Source organism: Lissotriton helveticus, chromosome 8 (assembly GCF_964261635.1).
Source record: "Lissotriton helveticus chromosome 8, aLisHel1.1, whole genome shotgun sequence".
Lineage (NCBI taxonomy): Eukaryota > Metazoa > Chordata > Amphibia > Caudata > Salamandridae > Lissotriton > Lissotriton helveticus.
This window is the reverse complement of record NC_136069.1, coordinates 304595493-304618097: the sequence shown is the minus strand read 5'-3', so window position 1 is coordinate 304618097 and position 22605 is coordinate 304595493. Positions and strand designations below refer to the sequence as shown.

The 22605-nt window shown below is 45.0% G+C and overlaps 1 protein-coding gene across 1 annotated transcript in view; it reads left to right on the top strand.

Annotated features, from left to right (window-relative positions):
- PSPC1 (paraspeckle component 1) overlaps positions 1–22605 on the top strand; it is a 294586-nt gene that overhangs the window by 12376 nt on the left and 259605 nt on the right. Inside the window, exons 2-3 of the mRNA XM_078657072.1 lie at positions 9310–9611; positions 20562–20657. Coding sequence (XP_078513198.1) covers positions 9310–9611; positions 20562–20657 — 398 coding nt within the window. The remainder of the gene's footprint in view (positions 1–9309; positions 9612–20561; positions 20658–22605) is intronic.

Below are 22605 nucleotides of genomic sequence, written 5' to 3'. Positions count from 1 at the left end.
GCAGTGGGCAGTATCTTGTGGCTGCTCATTCAATTCTTTTTCCAGATTGTGCTTGCAAACTTTGAGGTATGAGTACCCAGCTTACCATCTATTTGAAGGATGACTCTTGCATCATCCACCTCCATTTAAAACTAGAAGCCACGAGGGCAAGGAGGGTTGGAAGGGTCTCTCGAGAGTCTAACGTAATGTTTTAACAAAGTTACGAAAGAGAAGATTTGTGGGGCTCTCTGCGAGGATAACCTTTTTTTTTACCCTAGATGTAAAATGGAACAGGTAAATTACCTGCACACACTACTGATCACAGAAACACAGCACATGGTCCTTCCTGAAGTGGAGCTAGTCCAATAGGTGAACGTTAATGATGTAAGATTGAGTAAGAGACTTTGATTTCTTTTCATTACATTATTATAACATCCACAATGCCCTATCCATAGGATCTAAGCTGGCGCGCAGACTTGTACTGTAGAATTTATGGTTGTTGGCAATTGACATCAGAAATTCTACAGAGCGAGTTTATTTGCAGAGATTTACTTATGTTGACGCACTCTGGGCTTTGTTTCCTCTGCGAAGACTTATTTAGTTAGTAGAATATGAGCCTGAGGCGCCAGGGAAACAGTTAATGAGTGTCCCTGTTATTCAGCCACAGTTTCCAGGTATTCCAGGTTGGATTCCAAGAGTGTTGTTATAGAGGGAATGCCGTCTTCAGACTGTTTGCTACTGGGCACCCTCTTTATAACCTTGCTTCTGACTACCTCTTACACGGTGCCTAGCATTGTTCTGATTCTTATATATGCATCCTGTGATAATCATACAGCACCCTTTCCATAGAATGAACCATTTCTTATATCATGTACATGTCATTTTACAGATTTTCATCTACCTCTCTATCTTTGAATAAGAACAGAACTGTCCTTGGATTGCTATAGTTGGTCTTCTTGGAAGCTTAGGATCACTGTGCTTTCTCTGGCCTTGTGGCCAAGGATTAGGATGCCTGATAACCAAAGAGATGGCGAGGGGAGTCACTGATGCTGGTAATACGGTACATAAATGGGTTTGTTGCAGTAACACCCCCCCCCAACTTTTTTGCCAAAGTTCTAATGCACTTTTCCTTGTTGTGCCATGGGTCCCTCCCAATCAGGTTCCCAGGGCCTGTGTTCTTTCCCCAAAAACTAACCCAATTGGCATCTCTGGCCACAGGTCCGCCCCTGGTAAATGGTACCATAGGTACCCAGGTCACTGTGACCAGAGAAGGACCCTAAGGGCTGCAACACTTCTTGTGCCACCCTTAGAGGCCCTGTTCCCTGACACACGCACACTGCCTTTCTTGTTGCAGAACAAAGAGTCGACAAGGCACACATCCCAGTGTCACCCCTTTAGCTGGGTGCCCTATGCCAGTGGTGAGGGTACAAGTGCATGAGCCCTATACCCCTACAGTACCCAGGTCCATTACTTTGCACTGTAAGTGCAGTACTGCTATGGTGCTGGGAAGTCACCACTACGAACTCCATGGCACCATAATGGCTACACTGAAGACTGAGCAGTTTGGTATCAAACTTCTCAGCACATTAAACCATGCTGATGTCGGTGTGGGATTTAATGTAAAATGCACGACAGAGGGCGTCTTAGAGATGGCCCCTGAAACTAACCCACGACCAGTGTCCTGACTGAGAGGTTGCCACCCAGCAGACATGTTGCTGGACCCCTGGGTCGAGAGCCATCCACTCTTGTGGTCCTGCAACAATGCACATCCTGGGGCGAGGTGCTAGGCCTCCTCCCCCAGGATGGGTAGGGGAAGCTTCAAAGGCATGCCACCTTTGTGAGCTTCTCCAGACCACTTGCTGTACCCAGCAACAGGTCCTCACCGGTTCTGACCCCCACTCTGGCGGGTAGACTAGCGGGAAAACCCAAGTGAGGGAAGGGGGTGTGCCATCCTCTGCTAACCCCACCCCTCAGGTGGGGGCGGCGAGGTGAAGCACAACTCCGGGCTCTTGCCATCTTGAAGATGGGGTACCCTACCCAATCAGGACTAGGCTCCTGCCTGCCTCCCACTGGAGAGTGGCAGGATGGGGGGTGTACTCACCCCAGGATAGGGACCCATTGGTCCCTGACCTTTCCCTACCTGTAACACCCCTAAATGTAGTTTTTAGGTGCACCCTGAACCTTCCTTCCTCAGATCCCGACACTACAAAGAACAACAACAACAAGAAAGAAGACCTGCCGTGCAGCTGCTAACAAGAAGACAACACCAACTGACTTGGCCCCAGCCCTACCGGCCTGTCGACCCTCGAACCTGCTCCTGGCATCTCCTGTCGTCAGCAACTTCTCAAGCTCCAGAGGACCTGACTGCCTTGCTCATCTGAAGACTGGGACTCCCACGAGCAGTGGTTCTGCTCAAAGATCTACAACCCCTGGTGCCAGCCAGGAACCGCGAATCCAGCGCACACTGCACCCGCTGAGCCCGGCCCATGCCTGAGTGGTCAAAGACCACAAGGACGTCCCCCCAGCGACTGTGACCCAGCACCCAAGGACCCACCTCGACGCTCCTGACGATGCCTGCAGCCTCACAACAAGGGACCCCTCCAACTGCGACCAGCAGAGGGTAAGATTTCCCAACACCAAAAGACACCTGCACCCGGCGCAACTCCTGGGTGTCTACCTAACCTACAGGTTCCCAACTTACCTCTCGAAGTGGTGGACGCACCTGAAGAATCTCTGTCCCCGAGCTTGCAGCCTTTGTTCGTCTTGTAGCTTTCCCATTGAAAACCATTGGGCGCCCGACGGCCCAAACGCACCCTGCACCCAGCCGCCCGATTGCCACTAGAAGTGCAGCATCTGTTCTATTCTACTTCCCACTTGCCCTGTGTAAGTGACCAGGAGCTCAGCTCCCACAGCCGCATGGTCTGCTTGCAAGCAGCCACCAACTAAAGGCCCCCTACCCGCCATGGGCTAACATTTGGCCTACTCTCTCTGCACCCGTCTGCCCCTGGGCCGCTAAGGGTGTAACTACTGTACCTACCTGAACCTGGGAGACCCCTTAGTCGAACCCCAGAACCTTAATGCTGCCAGTCGAGTACTTACCTGAAAACCGATAACCTACATTTTGTCCATAGGGTAACATTGACTGGTTTTTGCTTGGAAATTCTTCATAGTCGAGTTTTGAAACTTTGAAGTATTCACTAAAAATCACCCTATCAAGGAAAATGAAATTACTCACTTGTTACCAGGAGAGATCCCAGTGCTGGATCTTTGTGCCCAGCACTGACCCTAAAAAGTACTTACAACTGTGATTTTCCGATAACTTGATTTTCCTCCATATGATAGCATTGGCTGTTTTTTGCCAGAAAAGTGTAGATTTTTGAAACCTACAAATAATATTCCTTAAAAATCACCTGTGTAACAAAAACGATTTCTTTCAACTGTTTACAGGAGATGCACCAGGGCTGAATCCAGGATCCAGCCCTGAGTAAGAAAAACAGACGTAAAGTAATTGATATTGCATTTACTTAAAATTCTCTTTGAGCTCATTGTTATAATTGTTTAACTTGTGTTGCATATTGCAACAGCTGTATCTGTTGCATTGAAAAGTCTATTGCTATTTGAAAGTATTCAACTGTAGCATCTCATTTTGAGAAAGTATATTTTGATACCTTGTTGGTTCTAAAATAAAACTATATCTTTTGATACAAAACAATTGGCCTAGAGTTCAGTTCTTGAGTGTGTGAGACCATTTGCTGACTGACTGTGTACAACAAAAGCTTTACACTGTCCTCTGATACTGCCTTATTGCTCGACCAAGCTACCACTTTAGAGAGTAAGGTTATATCTAACTTTAACCTCTGCCAAACCTCTGGGGACTGTAAACTCTGTGCACACTGTACCGTACTTTGTTGCAGTATATACTGAGACACTTTTTTACAACTAGTCCATAATACACCTGCATTCTGGTCTATCCTAAAACTTCAGTGTGTGAAACTGCATTTTGCAGGCTGGTCTCCTTCACTGGCCCTGGTGGCTTTACTTGCAGGGCAGTAGGTGTCACTGCTGCACTTGCCAGAGAGTTAAAAATACTTCATCCCAGTTCCAATTCAGTGAGCTCTGTGTAGCGAGGCTGGGGGGGGGTCTGACCGTTGTGAGATATCCCAACAGATGCTGACATCTTATTGAAGTGGCCATCAAAACCTATTAGAATAGGCCTAGAGCCTGAGGCGGCCCCCTTTCCCAGCTAGTCTTGTGGACCTGCTTTTCTGGGTCTCTACGTCTGTATTACAGTATATCATTTCACTTCTGGTCACATCACTATAAAGTGGAGCAGTATTGGTGAGTGACTCTGAATTTTAGATTTAATTTATTTTGATACTAACTTTTGTTTTTGAAACTCCTTTTTGTGGTTAACGTATGCCCGATGACTGTTGGTTTGACATTCCGTGTACTGCACTTTTATCTGCCTTTTCCCCAAGCTTGCTGATTGAGGTTCTACGATTCTTGGTGCTTCACGAGCCTTGCAACTATTATGCTCCCCTTCTAGACTCTTGGAATCACTGTTGCCTCTTAAATGTTCCCCTTATTCACTTCCTCCTACCAGTTTTCCTCTTGACATCCAAAGCATCAGCGTCTTCCCCTCTCAAACGTAACTATTGATTTTGTTCTATCTGCCTCTGTTATCCTCTGCTAGAGGGCAGCGTGCTCCCAAGTGGTACAACACATTGTTTACTTCTTTTACACTCCCTTCCCAAGCCTTTTGGTCTGTCCATTTGAGTTTGTCCATTCCTTACTTCCTTCTCAAAGTGTGGTGGCTTTGACACAATTTAGCTAGTTTTACTACTACAGAAGTCCTTTCTTCATTATGTTATGCAAATTAGTCAAGCACACTATCTCCCTGGGTGGGTGGAGGGGAGTTCCTGGTCCATTCCCACTAATCACTTCAACAACCTTCCTAGGTCCACCCCTCTCGAAATATCTCTGAAGAATCAAAGCTCACTTGCATTTTGCACATGTCCCTATACAAATTCCCTTTTAAGTGTTCAAGGCCATCTATAGCCATGTTCCCCTGTAGCGTATGCAGACACAAACGCCTTCGTTAGTCCGTAACTTAACACCATCGCATCAATCATTAACCGTACCCTCCTGTTTACTTAATTCTATTTCCATTCTACTAAGCTATAAAAACATTTTTATAGAAAATATCTTCAGAAGGTTTAAATTGAATGTCAAAATGAGGCTGTATGTCGAGAAATGCTCCGAAAAAGAAGGGGGGGGGGGGGGGGAGAGAGAGAATCTTTACCAGGAAGGCACTTTTAAGGATCAACAGGAGCTTCTGGCGGGAGAGAATGTCACTCCGTTGGAGATATTTTTATACATTCAGCTAAAGCATGAAGTTAGGGCCATATCCCTGTCTTTCCGCAGGAGCCCCCTATGCTAGATACCTTGCACACTTTGTTGAAAAGGCTGGACTAGCGCATGCAGTGTCCAGAATCTATCGCACTGCGGGTCTGGAAAACCCACAGTCGAAACAAGGGGCTAGGGAGACATGGGACCAGGACCATGACTCGCCACTGACTGAGATGCAATGCGTGTACTGTTGCTCACAGACAGAAAGCCATCACGGCAAGTGGTCGCTTGCGGGTCATACACTTTAAATTCTTACAGAGAATTTATTATACACCTATGCGACTACGCTAATATAAATTGAGAGAAGATGACTGTTGTGAGAGGTGCCGGCAGGAGGGGGCGGGGTTTTTGCACCTTGCATGGCAATGTAGTGAGATTTATGGCTACTGGAGGGAGATGATTACTGCCCTCTTAACCATGATTAGCGCTTCCCTTCCTATTTCCCCCATTCTCTCACTCCTAGGTTATACGGCTGAACTACAGCCCTCCCATAGAAACCATGTTGCGTTGGGCCTATTGTATGCCAGACGCAAAGTGTCCTGCAGATGGGGAAGAGGACCAGCCCCCAAATTCAAGGACTGGCTGTCAGATTTAATTTATTGTAAGGAGCAGCTGTTGATTTACAAGGAACTCCTGCTACATCTTGTCCCCCTGGTGGAATGCTTACGAAAACAATCAGACTGATTCTGTGTAATCTTGCTGGGATGATGGAGGGGGTGGCGGTACTTGACGATCGGGATGTTACCCTCCCGGGTATGGAGATCATAAGATTTTGTGACTAATTTGTGAACCATTTTACCTTACACGTAGTTAGAGTGAAATGGCTGGGCTAATCGTGCTGCAAAGGTATTTGGCGGAACTCTGTGTTCTTTTGAACTCTACATGCAAATCTGCCCCATTGCTCTGCTATGAACACCCTCTTTTTTAGGTCTCGACCTGCCAATGCGCTTGCGCATTGCAGCTGTCGAGACCTATAGAGGTGCAACAGGAAAGCTTACCAAGGGGCTTTGGCAGGCGGATTATGCACGCGCTTGCCATTTGCTCCCCGAGCCAGGCATCAGAAGCATTAGACTTCAAAGGAATCCCTCCGCTCCCACGCCCCCCCCGGCCACACCAGCCACGTCACAAACCACCATTGTGTCTCGCATCAGACCCGCCACAGCAAAGCCGAGAGCTTCAACCTTCAAAGGAATGCTCTTCCCCCGCCCCCCTCTGTGCAATGCCAGAACTTGTAATTCGAGAGGCATGACATTTCACACCAGCCACTTCAAGTGGTCCGCAGAATCAGCCCTCCTCCCAGCGCTGCCTATCCTTCAAAAGCAGCTTGTTCTCTTTATTCTCGCACTCTGGTTTGTTTCTCCACTTACTATCCTCTTTCTAGGTTTACTGTAGTCTCACCTCGCATTAAGGATTCATATTGTTTCTCTGTTTATGTTTCGGGTGTTCCCAACCTCTTGGTTGCATGCCCCCGTTTTTTGTGTGCATCCTTTTCACAACCTTTATTGCGTATCGCCGTGAACACGCTTCCCTACTGACTGAAGGGATCACACTCCGCAGTCCTCTTTCTTTAATTGTTCACCTCGCTCATAACATTCCCCTCGCGTCTTCCGGGTCTCGTTCCGAGAAGACGCCAAACTTACTGTACGTATGTGAGACACTTACACCTTTGTACGCAGTGTTGAGGTGAGCGTTCACCCGTTTTCACGCGCATGATCTAATGTCTGTTTCTTTCCTATATTTATTCTTTTCGAAGCCGGTTCTTGTACCGATTCAAGCCACCATCTGTTTGATTTACCTAAATTGCACGGTTAACCCAGACCGTTTCACACGCACAGACCTTTAATAAACATCTGCGTTATATCATACAGCTTACACATTATGTGCTCAACACTTCACGTTGATTAATATCGCATCGCACGTCCCGGCACGCTGGTTACTCACCACTGTATCTTTGGTTATTCATTTAGAACTGTTTCCTTTGGACTTGGCACTTTATTTTCCTTTAGACATTTGGTGACTACGGCCCACAAACTTATTTCTGGTTCATTCTGAGCACTTTACTCATTCTACATGGTAACCTAAGTCACTTGTCAACTATCATGTGTTGCCCTTTGGCCCTAGGACAAAGACCTTAGTATTTCTTTACATCTCTTGTGGAACAAATCCCCTCTGAAGAAGAGCCATTGGCTCGAAATGCCTCTGGGACAGATGCCTCCGTGTACAGCTATATTGACGAACAATTGAACAATTTGGACGTCTGATATTGTACTAACTATTGGATATTCTATCATATGATGAAATATGATTTAATCAATATTTAAATAAAGATGACATCGATCTAAGCTACTTTACTGATTGGATCTTAAAAAATGTAACCACTTATTTGGCGAGCCATCGCCGCCAGGTATCTACAGCACCTCTAGGACTAGGAGGTGATCATTCCCAGCACCCTAAGAATGCAAACATTTACAAACTGGTTAAATTAGAGTTTACTTTGGAGTGCAGGGGGTCATCATCCTTTTTCTAAAAATTATATAAAAACATGTAATTTCTCTAAATTAGGTTTGAGCTTCTTCTTCTTGAGTGCGTCTCATTTATTGACTGTGTGTACAACAAATACTTAACACTACCCTCTGATAGCCCAAAATTGCTCGTCCACACTATCACAAAAGAGAGCATACATGATTATTAATTTAAGCCCTGTATATAAATCGTCTGGATTTTCTACATGTATACATCATTTTGGTCCACTACATAAAAAGCCAGCTACCTACATTAAGACCAACAGGATTGCTGTAAGATCCTGAAATCCGATGTGGCACAGTTTTTTTTCGGGTGTCCAGGTATCCTGAACATCATATTGCCCAGGTAAACCCTCCACCACATAAGTGAGGAGTCTGTGGTAACACATCTGCAGCCGAGGGTCAACCAATGATCTGTCCAGTGAAATATTTATCATTCCACCATGTGAGACTTTGCTGAATTGTGACTTCCCCCAAAACTATATCTTCCCACTAACCTGTCGCTTGTGACCATTGCCTAGACAGACACTTCAATAATGGGCAAATGTGCTGTCAAGCATACAGCAGTATGGCTATGCAGGAGCCCATCCCCCTGAACAGTTTTATTACTGTGTTCACGCTTAGCGTACCAGACAAAAAGCAACCTTTGAAAAGCCATCCCCCTCTCTTCATTTCCACTTCTCGCTCTGTTGGTTGCACACTCGTTCCCTCAGCATGTTTCAATAAGCCCAGTGTGCCTGTCACACTCTACTCTCCATGTTACTGAATACACCAACCCAAATTTGGTTGGTGTATTCAGTAACACTGCTGCACGTGCCTCACACTGCTGCACGTGCCTCACACTGCTGCACGTGCCTCACACTGCTGCACGTGCCTCACACTGCTGCACGTGCCTCACACTGCTGCACGTGCCTCACACTGCTGCACGTGCCTCACACTGCTGCACGTGCCTCACACTACACAGCGCGGGGACAGCACCGCGACAGCACCACATCACTCAGCACCACATCATCACTCAGCACCACATCAGCACTGTTCTTGCTTGCTACCAATAAGCATTGCCATAGCCAATAGGACTCGCATTAGGAAAGTGTAAGCGATTGGCTTTGTGAATAACAATGCTATTAATTTATATATGTTCAAAGCCAACACATATTTAAAAAAAAGTAATTTACAATATAAATAGCTCACACTTTCCTAATGCGAGACCTATTGCATTGCAAATGCTTGTTCTGTCTAGCATGACATCATGAACATCATGATGTATGTATGCTTATTGACCTTGCCATTTTCTTATGTGCTGCACTGTTACTTGTTTTTCTGTAGATCAAAAAAACATTTTGAATGTTAAAAATAAAATGGACTAATTGACTCTTTTTCATTTTTATTTCTCTTATAGGAGTCAAGGACATTGTCTGAAATCGCCAAAGGAGAACTGGACGGTACCATTCTGAATGGCAGACCACTTCGAATCCGTTTTGCTACACATGGTGCTGCCCTGGCTGTTAAAAATCTTTCTCCAGTAGTATCCAATGAGCTGTTAGAAGAAGCATTTTCCATGTTTGGCCCAGTGGAGAGAGCCATTGTCATAGTTGATGACCGTGGTCGGGCTACAGGGAAAGGTTTTGTGGAATTTGTTTCCAAACCTCCTGCACGGAAAGCCTTGGAAAGGTGTAGTGAAGGTGCACTCCTATTGACCACGTAAGTTGATTTAGTTTCCCTTAAAATTGTGTATTCTAATGCATGTCGGAAGCCGTGCTTAAGCTTTGTTTCACGAATGCTTTTAAAAATGTGTAACTAATGTAAAACAAGCATTGGCAAAGCCATTCGGTTTCGCCTGTGCAAGAGCTATTTGCTTTTCCATTGTGTTTTAGCCATGTTGTACACCAGCATGGCTAAAAATTAGTGGATTTGCGTGGAGTGGCGCAGAGTGTTGTGGTGTATGCATGTTGTAGTAGTGCACTGCCATTGCTGCAACTGCCTTTTTTTTTTTTTATTGAAATGACCATTACATTTGCACAGACATACTGATGATACTCTAAAGCGCACGATAATTGTGGAAATCGGCATTCCCTAGTGTATTGATTTGTTCCTATTAAAATATTTGTTTCCAGCACACTTCAAAATTACAAAAAACTTGTAACTAATTGGTACTTTCCTAATTTTGATACATTCTGTCATTCATTTTATCGTTTATTTACTGGGATTTACATTTTGTTGTGTGCTAGGGAAAAAAAACATTCAACATCCTTTTTATATACCCAGCAAGATTATCACATAATTCCTTTCACTTTTCATTGGAGAAAAAAAGTAAACACCAAGCTACCTGGGATACAGAGCTTAACGTTTGACTTCTGTCTTTGAAAGCACAGCAAATGTAACAAGATAAAATAAAAAATAAATACAATTAAACGCCTGTTTATTGCTCATTCACTTCTGAACTCCAGGTATTTGAGAGTGTCCTCTACTTCCAGTGCCTATGGCATGGGCATGAAATTGAAAAAGAGTATTGTTTAAATAACACTATTTGTAAAGAGCAATGGTCAAAATAAACCCTGCTCTGTCATAGACTGATCATTGTTCTGCAGAGGCATCAAGTTGTGGTAGAGATAAATATAATTTAGTTAAACCGATAGACAGTAAGCAGGGAAACTTTTCAAAGAAATACAGCAGTTTATACAATATAGGCGCATGTACTTTTCTGGAGTGCCTCACAAAAAAAGAGAGGTGATGGGCTATGGTCAACAGGAGGGGCAAAGAAATGTGGGGTTGCCTAAAGCAAATGAAGCCAGCAAATAGAAAGCAAACACCATATGAGTTGCAAACCATAAAGCCAGTAGGAAGCAAAGGGCAGAATGCATTCCCAGTGAAGCAGTCAGAATGTCCCCAAGAAGTCTTTCACAACCAGACAGCTGCACTTTCAGGTAGGCTTTGACCATAAAAGTGGTATTGTTGTATTCATTGTTTTCTCCTCAGGTTCTGTTGTTACAACAGCAGAGACCATTATCTGAATATAGATTAGCGAAACAATTTTCATGACCAGGAAGCACTTTACACCGTGTCTAAATTACATTTTAAAATTTAAGCTTTATTCCCTTTTCATATTCAAATCCTCAACCATCCTCCGCATTGAGTGTGCAAGATTGTAGCCCCTTTAAATGCCTGAGTAGAGCATTAAAAAGGAAAGGATGAGCATTCAAAAAGGTAAAATCGGGAGGTAGGGATTTCAGCACGACTATGGAATAATCTTCCATCCGAGTTGAGAAAACTGGAAGATCTTCTGTTTAGGAAGAGACTGAAGACCTGGCTCTATCCTAGGGCATAACTCTACTAAATTGGTGAGACCCCCCTCGTAATAAGAGCCCAGTTGGGCGCACACATGTTAGCGCCAGGATGCCCATAGGGTGACGGTGTGCTCTATAAGTGTCGAAAATAAATAAACCATGCAAACGAACGAGCCAAAGAATTTGCACCCTATGTGCAGCGGTTTTCTTGAAGTCAGGTGGGGTGGTATAAGGCCAGCATAGAAAATTAATTTGATTTAGAACAGGCCATATCTGATGAAGACATCTAGCCACATATTCCTTAACTTAGAATATCCCCAGGCGTCAGACTGGATCCGGAAAATCTTTTTCCCCCCACAATACTTCTGCACGCTGGAAGGCTGTGCCGCTGGGCTCCGTCCGGAAGTCTTCCACGGAAGTGGCGTCCATGGAGCCATATAAGACCCTCCCGGCGTGCTGACGTCAGTTTTCTTCTTTTCCGCGTCCTAACGTGGATCCGGGAAAGTAAAACCCCGGGTCTGTTTTTGTTAATTTCAGGCCTTTTCGATGCCTTTTCGCGTCCAGGAACAGTGTGTTCGATGCCCTTTGCGGGCTTCAAACCGCGCCAGTCCTGCTCGCGACAGATGTCAGTGACGGACACTCATGAAATCTGTATGTGGTGCTTGGGAAAGCACCATGACTCCGTGGAGTGCGCCAGTTACAACCGAAATCCCCGTGGGAACGCCGAGTGCCCTGACTCTGACACCAGAGTCGCTGCAACGTCTGGACACGGCCCGTAGGAGCATCTTACCACGTCTGGCCCTTCCAGAGCGCTGTCGCACAGCCTTCCGAGGGTCCCTGCGGCATCTGTAGGTGGCTCCGGCGCGGTGCACGACTCTGCTTCAGCGTACTCTCTCCGAGCGGTCGAGGCCTTTTCGGAGGTCGCCGGCTCTACTCGAGGCCTCCTTCGGAGGGTGCCGGTTCAACTCGAGGCCTCTTGGGAGGTCGCCGGCTCGAAGGGCCGAGGCCTCTTGGGAGGTTGCCGGCTCGAAGGGCCCAGGCCTCTTGGGAGGTCGCCGGCTCGAAGGGCCCAGGCCTCTTCCGAGGTCGGTACAGCCTCCAGCTTTATTGGTGGAGGATATGGTCCCGGTGTGTTCACAATCCCCTGAGTAATTTCACTGCTCTCCAGAGCAGGCGCCAGTGAAGCATTGGCCTACTCATCCTGCTGCTGAGCCCCTGTTAAGTGGCTGGTTTAACTTGTGTCCATCACCTACTGATGACTTGCTCTCACCGCTTCGTGGGGCCACTGGGCTAGTGGGACGTTCGTCAGGGCTGCAGACATTTTAGGGATGGAGCCTTTGCTGGATATTCTGCACCAGGGTGCGGGGAACATGGAACCATTGTTACTTTTTGCGGAGTCATTGTTTGACATCCTTCTCGGAACGTGGGCACGGCCCTCGTCTGAGGACCCCGTGGATCATGTTGTGGCACATCGCCATCGGCCTGCTCTCACTGACCCCGCCTGTTTGACCCTCCATCCTGGAGCTGGAGGACTTGTGCTTCCAGCAGTTCTCTCTGCGACTCCTGTTCCGTTGCATCCTCCCACTCCGTTGCATCCTCCCACACAGGAGTCTTGGTGGTTGGAGTCATATGGCCGCAATGTGTTTGCATCCGCCAGCTCGGGACTCCGGTCCCTCAACGCGTTGTGTGTATTTGCTCTGGCTACATTTGCCCATTGGGACACTGTTGAACGGCTCCTCCCCTCCTTGACAGAGATCTCCTGTGCCGATCTGGCCCGCCTAATCTGTGATGGCCATGATATGGCGCACTTCTGGTGGTCGTTCACTTCTCATCACTTGTCTGGCATCATGTTCCTTCAATATTGTAGTTATTTTACCTGACCTCCTGTGGTAATAATCTGTGTCTGCCTTGTCGTATCCTTTGTGCAGCAGCTGTTAGCCCCATGGCATGAGGCGCAGCTTGGCGCTTTGTTAGGCCCTTGCTTGCAGCACAGGCTCTGTGAGTTCCCTCCAGTCCTTCCTGGTGCTGGGTGCTTTTTCAACTTACTTTGGTCTCGTAAATGATTTGCTCTTTTTTACCATACACTGTTTCTCTGCTATCGCAGTTTTTGTCATGGCTCCGCGTTGTGGCGCGGCAAAGTTTCCTGTAGAAAACTTACGTCCGCATGTCGGGAGGGGCTTATATGGCCTCATTGATGTCACTTCATTGGATTGCTGGGGAAAAAGATTTTACGGATCCAGTCTGACGCCTGGGGATATTCTAAGTTAAGGAATCTGCAGCTAGACTGTGTCTCTACCAGATATATCGTTACTGAAGGTAAGTAACTCTTCCGTCTGTCAGAATTGGATTTTCCTCAGACCTTGTGTGGTCCAAGAATATAGCCATGAAAAGGTGGGTGCAAGTTCGATCAGTGGTGTGAATAATTTGGACTATCAATATTCAGTCCAGTCCTTGTAGTTGGTTACTTCTGCTGTTATAATGTATATATATGTTAGTCTCTCAGTATGGTAGAAGATTGTGTGGCAATGTTTTGCCTATTCATTTTCACCAAGGTGTGTTGGACTGTGCACTGGCTAACGGTTAAAAATGTATATCCTTATAGGGGGTGCTAGAGTTGAAAATGCAAAGCTGGCTAAACTAGTGTATGTGTAGACTGACTAGCTACAAGATGCACTTTTGTAATGGTAAGAGCTTGGCCGCCATGGAACATAATTCATGCAGAGAAGTTTAAAAGCAAATTCAATATATTGTGTTTTGAATTAATTTTATTAATTGAGCCTCCCAGATGGTGTAGCTGTTACTAGCAGCTTACCAAGAACATAAGGCGCTTGCAACCCACCCATTGTTTACAATTGGTTGACTTTACTGACCCCCTACACTTGCCTACTTATTTGTAGGCTTGCCTCGTCCATCTTAGTGGTGATTTACATATATCAGAGGGCACAGTGGAAATTGAAAATGGTGCCATACACGATGGTAATGCAATCTCCGGTTCTGTAATAGTTATTTGTCAACTGTGTGTTGCTGAAAGCTGTGGTTTCTACATTGAGGCGCTATGCAAGAGCACTTCAGAATGAATGATCTTCACAGTGTTCCTCAAACTGGGTTGCGATCCAGTGGTGGGTTTCAAGCTGATTTTTGTTGCGTTGCTCGAGTCTAAGCAATAAATAAAGATGCCTTTAAGTTATGCATTTATCTTTTCACATTTGCTGCGCTTAAGTGACGGAGGTCAAATGTTAGTCTACGTCTTCTGACAAACTGCACCTTATGATTTTGAGCATGGATATTGATTGGTGTTAACCAACGCCTCTCACTTTGCCATATAATTCACTTTACTTTCTCCGACTGTAATCTGTATATGAAAAAAAGGCTGTTGTCCTTCTCTGTAACCAAAAATGTCAATACCTTTGAAAGATGGAAGCAAAGATTTTTAAAAGATCAAAACTTCCACATATTTGTGTGCAATATCGTTTCATAAGTAAAACTGCATGTCCGTACAAAATGTAATGGCCATTTCAATGGAAAATAAGTTGCCTGTAAAGGACAATGCTCTACCACATGTTCTTTAGTTGCATTAAAAAACACGCCTTTGCTATGCATTAGGTCTCACATTACTGATGGAATCAAATAAAATCCATGAAGCAAGAAAAGTTTTGCAACGTCACTGGCTGTAACTAGGTGTCCTTATGGAGTTGAAAAGGGACATCTATTGGCCAAATAGGTACTGCACCCTTACTTGTACTACTGCTGGGATAGTTTTGTTTAACAAAATGCAATCGGTCTTGCATTATTTTGAGTTGAAGCTATTGACATTGTAAATGGCAATGTCTTTACCTATGTATTATGGAGTGTACGTATGTGGGGTGTAGTGGAATTATGAGGGTTGTATTGGATTAGTTGTGTAGAGTGAATTTATGTAGCGGAATTGTGTGGCATGGTGTACTGTGTAATTATGTGGTATTAAGTGTACTGGAATCGTCTGGAGGTGGGATTCTGTGTTATGGAGAGTAATTATGTGGAATGGTATTTTGTGTTGTGGAGTGGTATGTAGTGGAGTTTGTGATGCGCTGTTGAATTTTGTGGCATGATGCAGAATTGTGTGATGTGGATTGGATTTGTGGTGTGGATTGGATATATGTGGTGTGTTGTGTAATTGTGCTGAGTTGTATTATGTGGTGTGGATTGGAAATGTGTGGAGTTGAGAATTGTATGGATAGGTTTGTGTTTTTGGTGACAAAAATCCACTGGGTTGGAGTGGATGTATGTGGTGTGTAGTGGAATAATGTGGGGTGGATTGGAATGGTTAGTTGTGGTGTGGATTTGAGTAGTGGACTTATGTGGCATGGTGTGCAGTTCTATTATGTTGATAGTTATTTTGTGTTTACTATTTACATTCTGTGGAGTGAATTGTGTGGAATGGTATTTTGTGTTGTGGAGTTTGTATTGAAGGTTAATTATGTGGTGTGCGGTTGAAATTTTTGGTATGATGTTGAATACTGTGTTGTAAATTTAATGTTGTGGAGTGGAATAATGTGGTTTGGTGTTGAATTATGTAGTGTGGAATGGATTTGTGTGGTATGAAACAGTGTGATTAGTGAAAAGATGTTGGATGGAATTGTGGCATGGTGTGGAGTGTATGTGGCATAGAATGTATTTATGTGGCATTGAGTAGCATGCGATTAGATGGAGTTATGTGGTGTTGAGTGGTATTACGTAGATTGTAATTGTTTTGTATTGAATTGTCTCGTGAAATTGGGTGGCATTGTGTTGAATTATGTGGTGTTGAATGCTTGTTTATCTACAGCAGTGCTGAGTAAAAAAAAAAAGCCTTCTCTTTAAATTCTGTGAAAACATCGTGAAAGCTTTAGAAAAACTAAACGTTCCTACAATTTCTGGAAAGAAAGCTGCCCTGTTTACAGTTCCTGAGTGAGCAGAAATATTTTTTTATTCCAATAAAGGGGGATTCCTTTTGTGGGTCATGGTTGTCTGCTTGTAACAAATAGCTCCGATGTATTTGTTACATTTAGTATGGCGTGTTTACAGACCCTGAGGCCCCTTGAATTTTGAATTATATAGATACTTTAAAAAATAGAGATTAAAGAGGACTTTTTTTTTTACAAACGCATTTGAAGATATGAAGAATAATTTTTATGATGGGCTAGTAGTGTTGGGATTATTGCATACATTTTACAAAAAAAGAGATAAAGGAAAGGATGATTTCCACAAATTCCACGCTGTATCATATCGTAACGTAAAAGCAGCGCATTTCACAAAAATAGGCATATCCTTTGATTCCTGATCCTTATCTTATCAGGCTGCCTCCTTTTTAGTACAAACCAAAAAAAGCACCAGTATTGCCAACCTGTTCGCCAAGGGGCTATCTTTTGCCTCGTCACTGATAATTGATTTATTCAGGAAAACAAAATAACCATGTGACTTACTGTTCAGTTCAGTTAGTGACGAGGCAAAAGATTGGGTTATTGGGTTATTTGCATGCCCACTGTAATTGAGACTGTGCTGGAGTTTATTACGCATAACTAAGGATTTGCCACATAATCCATCACCTACGCCATAATCTGCAGGTTTTTAACAAAGAAAAAGGTGTTTAGCTTAAATGGATGCAAAGTTAATAAAAACGTGGCCACATATGTTTGCGCGCAGTGGTACTACTGAGGTGAAATGTTTCCACAAACTGTATTTCCATATCAAAATTACAAAATAATGACTTCAAACTATCAAAAAAGTGCTTCATAATTGACCTTTACTTGCCAAATAATTTAGTCAAACCAGGTTGCACGTAATTTGGTGCTCCCCTCCCTCAAAATTCCAGTGGCCCTGGTTCTTTGTCTTCAAGTCTACATCCCTGAATAAAACGTCAATTCCTGCGGATGTGCTAGAGAGCATCCCCCTCCCTGCCTTAACACGCTGGATGAGGGGTGTGTGGGCGGGGAGTAGGCCACCGATATGAGGTGTCTATGCCAAGGTTGTTTGGTGGCTTGTATGTGAGGGTGAGGAGTTTACAAGTAGCTGATTTCAGGATAGAAAGCCCGTCGAGGCCCTTCAGGTGCTTGGCAATGTGCGCTTGCAGAGAAATGTATATATTTGCATTGTTGTGATGTAATAAAACGTTGCAGATTGTTTTAAATGCCACAACATACCTGCATGATCTCATTTATTAGATAGTGGGGAACATTACATTTTGTAAATACTTTCTTGGAGTGTCAATTAAGCCCATGAGTTACTGAGAAATGAATAAGAAAAGGCATGTTTACTTCAGAGGTTACAATCTTACTGTCTAGCCAGTGACTTGTCTATGCACCCGTGTATTTGTGCGTGTTCAATCACAAGTAATGTATGAAGACAATGAATTCTGAATCATGGGCTTGATGCTCCTGGGTTTGTTTACCCTCTTCCTTCATCCCTCCATGTCCTGCCTGTTTATCAGTAGACCCTTCCCTCCAGATTCTGTTCATGTGGGCGCTGACACCAGGGCGTGTGCTGCGTCACGGTGCTGAGAGGCAGAGTAACTTTGTGAAGCATGGCGCTCGCTTCTTTCTACCTGGGCATGACTGGACTGAGTGTCTAACATCAGTGCAGGGCTGCAGCGGCCCGTGTGTTCAGCCCAGTAAATGTAAAAATGTAAATCCAGTATTTGTAAAGCGCACAGCTACCCGTAGACATCCCGGCGCTGAGGGCCGTCGGGAAGATTAGGCGAGTTATTGCCCAGAGTCGCTTGGTGCTGGGCAGACCTCTGCTGCCGGTGCCGGGATCGAACCGTGATCCCCAGCGTGATGTGACCCACCCCGATGCCTGTGACCTGGACATAATGCGGGAAGATGGCCTCTCCACCCCCTCCTGTAATCCTTGAACAGCCTACCTACCTGCCTGCCATGCCCGGCACTTCCCGGTCAGCAGTCGTTCAGTGTTATCACATCTGGTGCCCAAGGGGTTCTCGGAGCAGAGCTTAAACTCCGCGTGTTCTGCACTAAAAGAGCGGTGCCTTAAAGAACCGCCGCAAGTGAAACCGTACTCGTGCATGCAGAGCGTTTGGCCTTGCGGGAGTGAGTAGGTGCAGGCGCGATAATTACAAACCGATGGTGCCGCTGCTCGCTCCCGCAAGGCAAACACTCTGCATGCACGAGCACTCTTTGGAAGCAGTGCCAAACATGCACGAGTTTCCAAAAAGTACAGTGTGATGGCAAAAGGGTCCCTCTAACCAGCACTTGCGCGCTGCGTAGGCTTGACCTAAAAACAAAGGACTAAGAGTTCCATGCCTAACCACTAGTTGATGGAATAATGTACAACATGTAAATCCTAAAATGTCTTCAAGGTGCAAACCTACTCTTACTGTCCAGAGTCTTCACTCATATTATTGAGGTCTGTGGAATAACTGTTATTTAGGAACTGCTTGACAGGGAAAGTAACATTATATAGTAGCACGTCAAAATATGTTTAAATTGGGCATAGGTGCTAGGGTCATCCAGGGTCAAGTTTTATTCGACTGGGGTACCTCATTAATGTCACTCTGGTAAAGGATATTAACCTCTTATCAATAAATCAGAACCGAAAACAAAGACTAACGTATAAGAAAATATTAATTAAATGGCCTTTGCGATCGGATGTGATTAACATTCCTTTGTATGATGTTTAGTGTGTTATCGGAGGCCGTGAGGGTGCTCCTCGCCCAAGACCTCTGCTCCTTTCACCCAATCTCGCATACAAATATTTCCCCTACAGGACCTGTTTTCAAGGTCCTCATTTGAGGGTTGCATTCTGGGGGAGGACCTGCAGATTAAGTCATTTGCTGACATTCCATGTGTCTCTCCAAGGATTCTATCATGAACGTCGCATCTAAAGTTCTTGAGCCGACTGAATATCTTGTTTGAGAGAGTCTCTTAATTCCTGTTGGTGCCTTCAGGTTGTTGAGGTACTGCAGCATGTATGTTTCGATCTCTTCTCTTAGTTTGTTTTTACATTGTTGCAGGCTAGATAGAAAATGTTCCCTTGTAAGGGTCCTGTTCGTTCGGACCTGTTGGTTTGCTACCGCAAGTATCTTTGGGGGAAGTTGGGAAATAATTGGTGACACAACTTTGTTGCTGTTTTTTGGGTGGCATGTGGTGTTCAAGTTGTCAAAGGGAATCAAGATTCGTATTCACTAGGTGGGAACAAGTTCTGTGAGAGCATGTCCGAGTGTGTTCATGTTCCAGGATTACATGCCCTCATCATTACAGTAGTCTGACTGTAGCTTAAGTGGACAGCAGGCAGAGGGCTTAGTTAAGTATCAGTCTTAAGACGGTAGTAAGCAGCCTGCGGGGGATAAATAGTGTAATTATTATCCAAAGACTGCTGCCACCCAAACAGACTCCCTCTTCATGTGCTCTGGATTTTTGTTTGACAGCTTGTTTAAGTAAAACTGTTGATGGTCCAGTGTGTTTTCAAATGGAGCGCCAGGCTCGGGAGCGGTTGAGATGGATTATCGAGTGAGTCGCTGTGGTAAGTAGCTTGTTCCACATGTGTGCCCCAACGTACTTGGTATCTAATCCCTTCTTCCCCCATTTAAAAGGTGGAAGATGGGAATTATGTCACTGTGGGGCCTCTTGAGTGCATCATGGTGAGATTTCCAGAGGTCCTACCTCTGAAGCATGAGCCCTGCCACACAGGTCATGTTGTGTTGCCCAGTCTCTTGGTTGCGGGCCAGCATCAAAGGCTCCTCGGGTAGGGGCCAGGCTTAAAAACAGGAGGCACATCAGGCTCTCCTCTCCCTCAGGAGCTCACACTTGCTTACTGTTGAGATTCTTCAAAGGGGGAGTGGGGAAATATATGTTGCTGTGGGGGAGCTTGGGCACCTCACAGTAGGGGTCAGAAAGCTTTGTATGCCCTTTGTGGCCTCGGCAACTTGGCTGCGTTATGTGGCTACTCTCCCTCTCACTTTATAGTCCAAGGCACCTCAATCTGGGGCCGGGTTCCGGAGCAGGTGGTGTATCAGCTTCTCATACTCCGGTGCTCCCTTCTGACTTTTGCATATGACATACACCTAGCTGCGATATTTAGGCCCCGGCGGAGTTACAAGTTTCACAACCTTGCTGCCCTGGTGAACACCTCCCCCTCCCCACACAATTACCAGTATAGGGAATAATCTTGTAATTTTCTGCTCCAACATTGATTTTCAGTGCTTTCCTTAAGGAGATTAATATTAGTTTTATACTTCATCACCTATATGGCCCTAAAGATGCCTAGATCCACAACCGTGAAATGGTCTGTCTGCTAGTCTTCTTTTTTTTTTTTCTTTTTTTCCCTCTTACTCTTTTACAGTTTGCGATTTTTCCACCTTACTGTCAATCTCTAACATAAAGCATTTTCTTTGCAGAATCCCTCGTCCTGTTATTGTAGAACCCATGGAACAGTTTGATGATGAAGATGGACTTCAGGAGAAATTCATTTTGAAATCCCAGCAGTATCTCAAGTAGGTTTTATCTTGTAATCAAGTGCATAGTTAATTGCTTTATTGTGATTTCGTTTTTCTCAGTCTGGTATATGCTCTTTCCTTTCTGCAATGATGAATGGTTGGGATGTGTGCTTTGACTGATCAGCTTTTAGGGTGGAATTTTCAGCTTTATGTAGATTGTTGATATTTTAAAACAAGCTCAAACTTGTCCAATTATATCCAGGTCTGCTGTTAATTCTTTTTTTAATATATGCTATCTGAACCCTTTTGTTTGTCTCTGCATTTTCAGGATGGCTGCCTTGTTGGTTGATGAACCGTAGCAGCTATCTTACTATAGGAAATGGTTTCTTACTTTCAAGGGAAAAGTTACCAGGGCTAAAAAAATCATTACATTTTTAGGTCTTGTAGAGGCGTGGGCTTGAGCAGCCAAGCTGCTAGCCACGCCCTGCTAGAGGTTTTGTTCTAAAAAGTGTCCTGTAAGCCCAGCCCCTCCTTTTCATTGGGTAGCGTCAGCGTTTAGGGTAAACGCTGGCTTCCCATTGAAAAGGAGGGTTTTCAGTTGTCACCCTGTCCGCTTTTTAGACAGCCCCTCCGGACACCCTGGCTTGTTTTACGACTGTGGTAAAGAACTTATCTGCTTGTTTATTTTAACAAGCTGATAAAATTTTTCACCACAGCTGTGAAGCAGGCACGGAGAGCGGAGGCGCAGGGGACACGGGGAGGGCAGCTCTCCCCACGGCTGGGCTCTCCCTCCCAGCGTCTGCCGACAGACACGGTAGCAGGGGAGAGTATCTCCCCCGCCCTCCCACCTTCAGCCTCTTCAGTTGTTAAGGCTTCCTTTTCTTGTTTTATAGGCCGATATTTCTGAACGGTGCAGATTTTGCCTTTCCGTATTAGAAAGTCTGTTTTTGCAAAGGGTAGTTTTGCAGTCACGTGTTGTAGCATGCAGCCCCGTATTTACATCTTACATGGATATTACCCTTTTGGCATTTGCAGAACTTGGCATTTAAAGTTGTTTCCGCCTCGTTTGATGAACTGCTTGATTACTAATAACATTATGTCTGCTGTAATGGTATTACAATTAGCGAGCAGATGAAAACGGATGGCGTGCAAGCAAATGCGGACTTGGGCAAAAAAACAACGAAAAAAACCAGGCTGTAAATCGCAGATAAGGACGCATGAATGCAGCTGTGAAGAGGAGAACCTGGCACCCCAAAATCAACATTTCAGCAGTTTATTACAAGATTAGATCGGGGCGTGCAAAAGTAGCGAGTGTTTGCTTTAATTTCAGTGCAGCAGTGTAAGGTGAAGTGACTTATCACGGAGCTCATATGTGTGCAGTTGTCATGACACAACGCTCATCATCGTTTGCGTGAATGTATGTATTGTCCTGGCATCATCCATCCAGCCTTTCGCGGCTTCCATGTTTCCACACACAGCTGAGGAGCCCCATGTCCCCCGTTCTGCTGCTATGAACGGCTGCCTGTCCGCGCCCCATCCACGCATACAGTAACATGTAGGTGCGCGCACGCATTGCACGTCGCGTACCTTCTCAGAAACAATAGCAGCTTGCTTGTAGTATTTGTGCCTGCTATCTAGGGACCCTTATCCTAGCACTTAGAAACAGAATTCTATGTTGCCTTGTGGGACTTTATGCCACCCACGGTCGCCCCAAGGCACCCAGGATGCGGGAATCATGGAGTCCGGGATTGGGGTAGTGACAGTGAGGACAAGATGTTGGAGGCGGTCTTGCACCTCAACCTTGTCTTGCGGATCTTTCTAATAATATTGACTAGCACAATAATACTGTTTTAGATATAGTACAACACGCTCTCGTAGTTACTTTATTATTACTACTGTAAATGTTTCTTTGTCATTTTTTGCATTATTAATATCGTTGCCAGTTAAGTAAAACGGTTCAGTGCGCACTAGCGCGCATGTATTACCTGGGTTTTGGGGCAGGGGG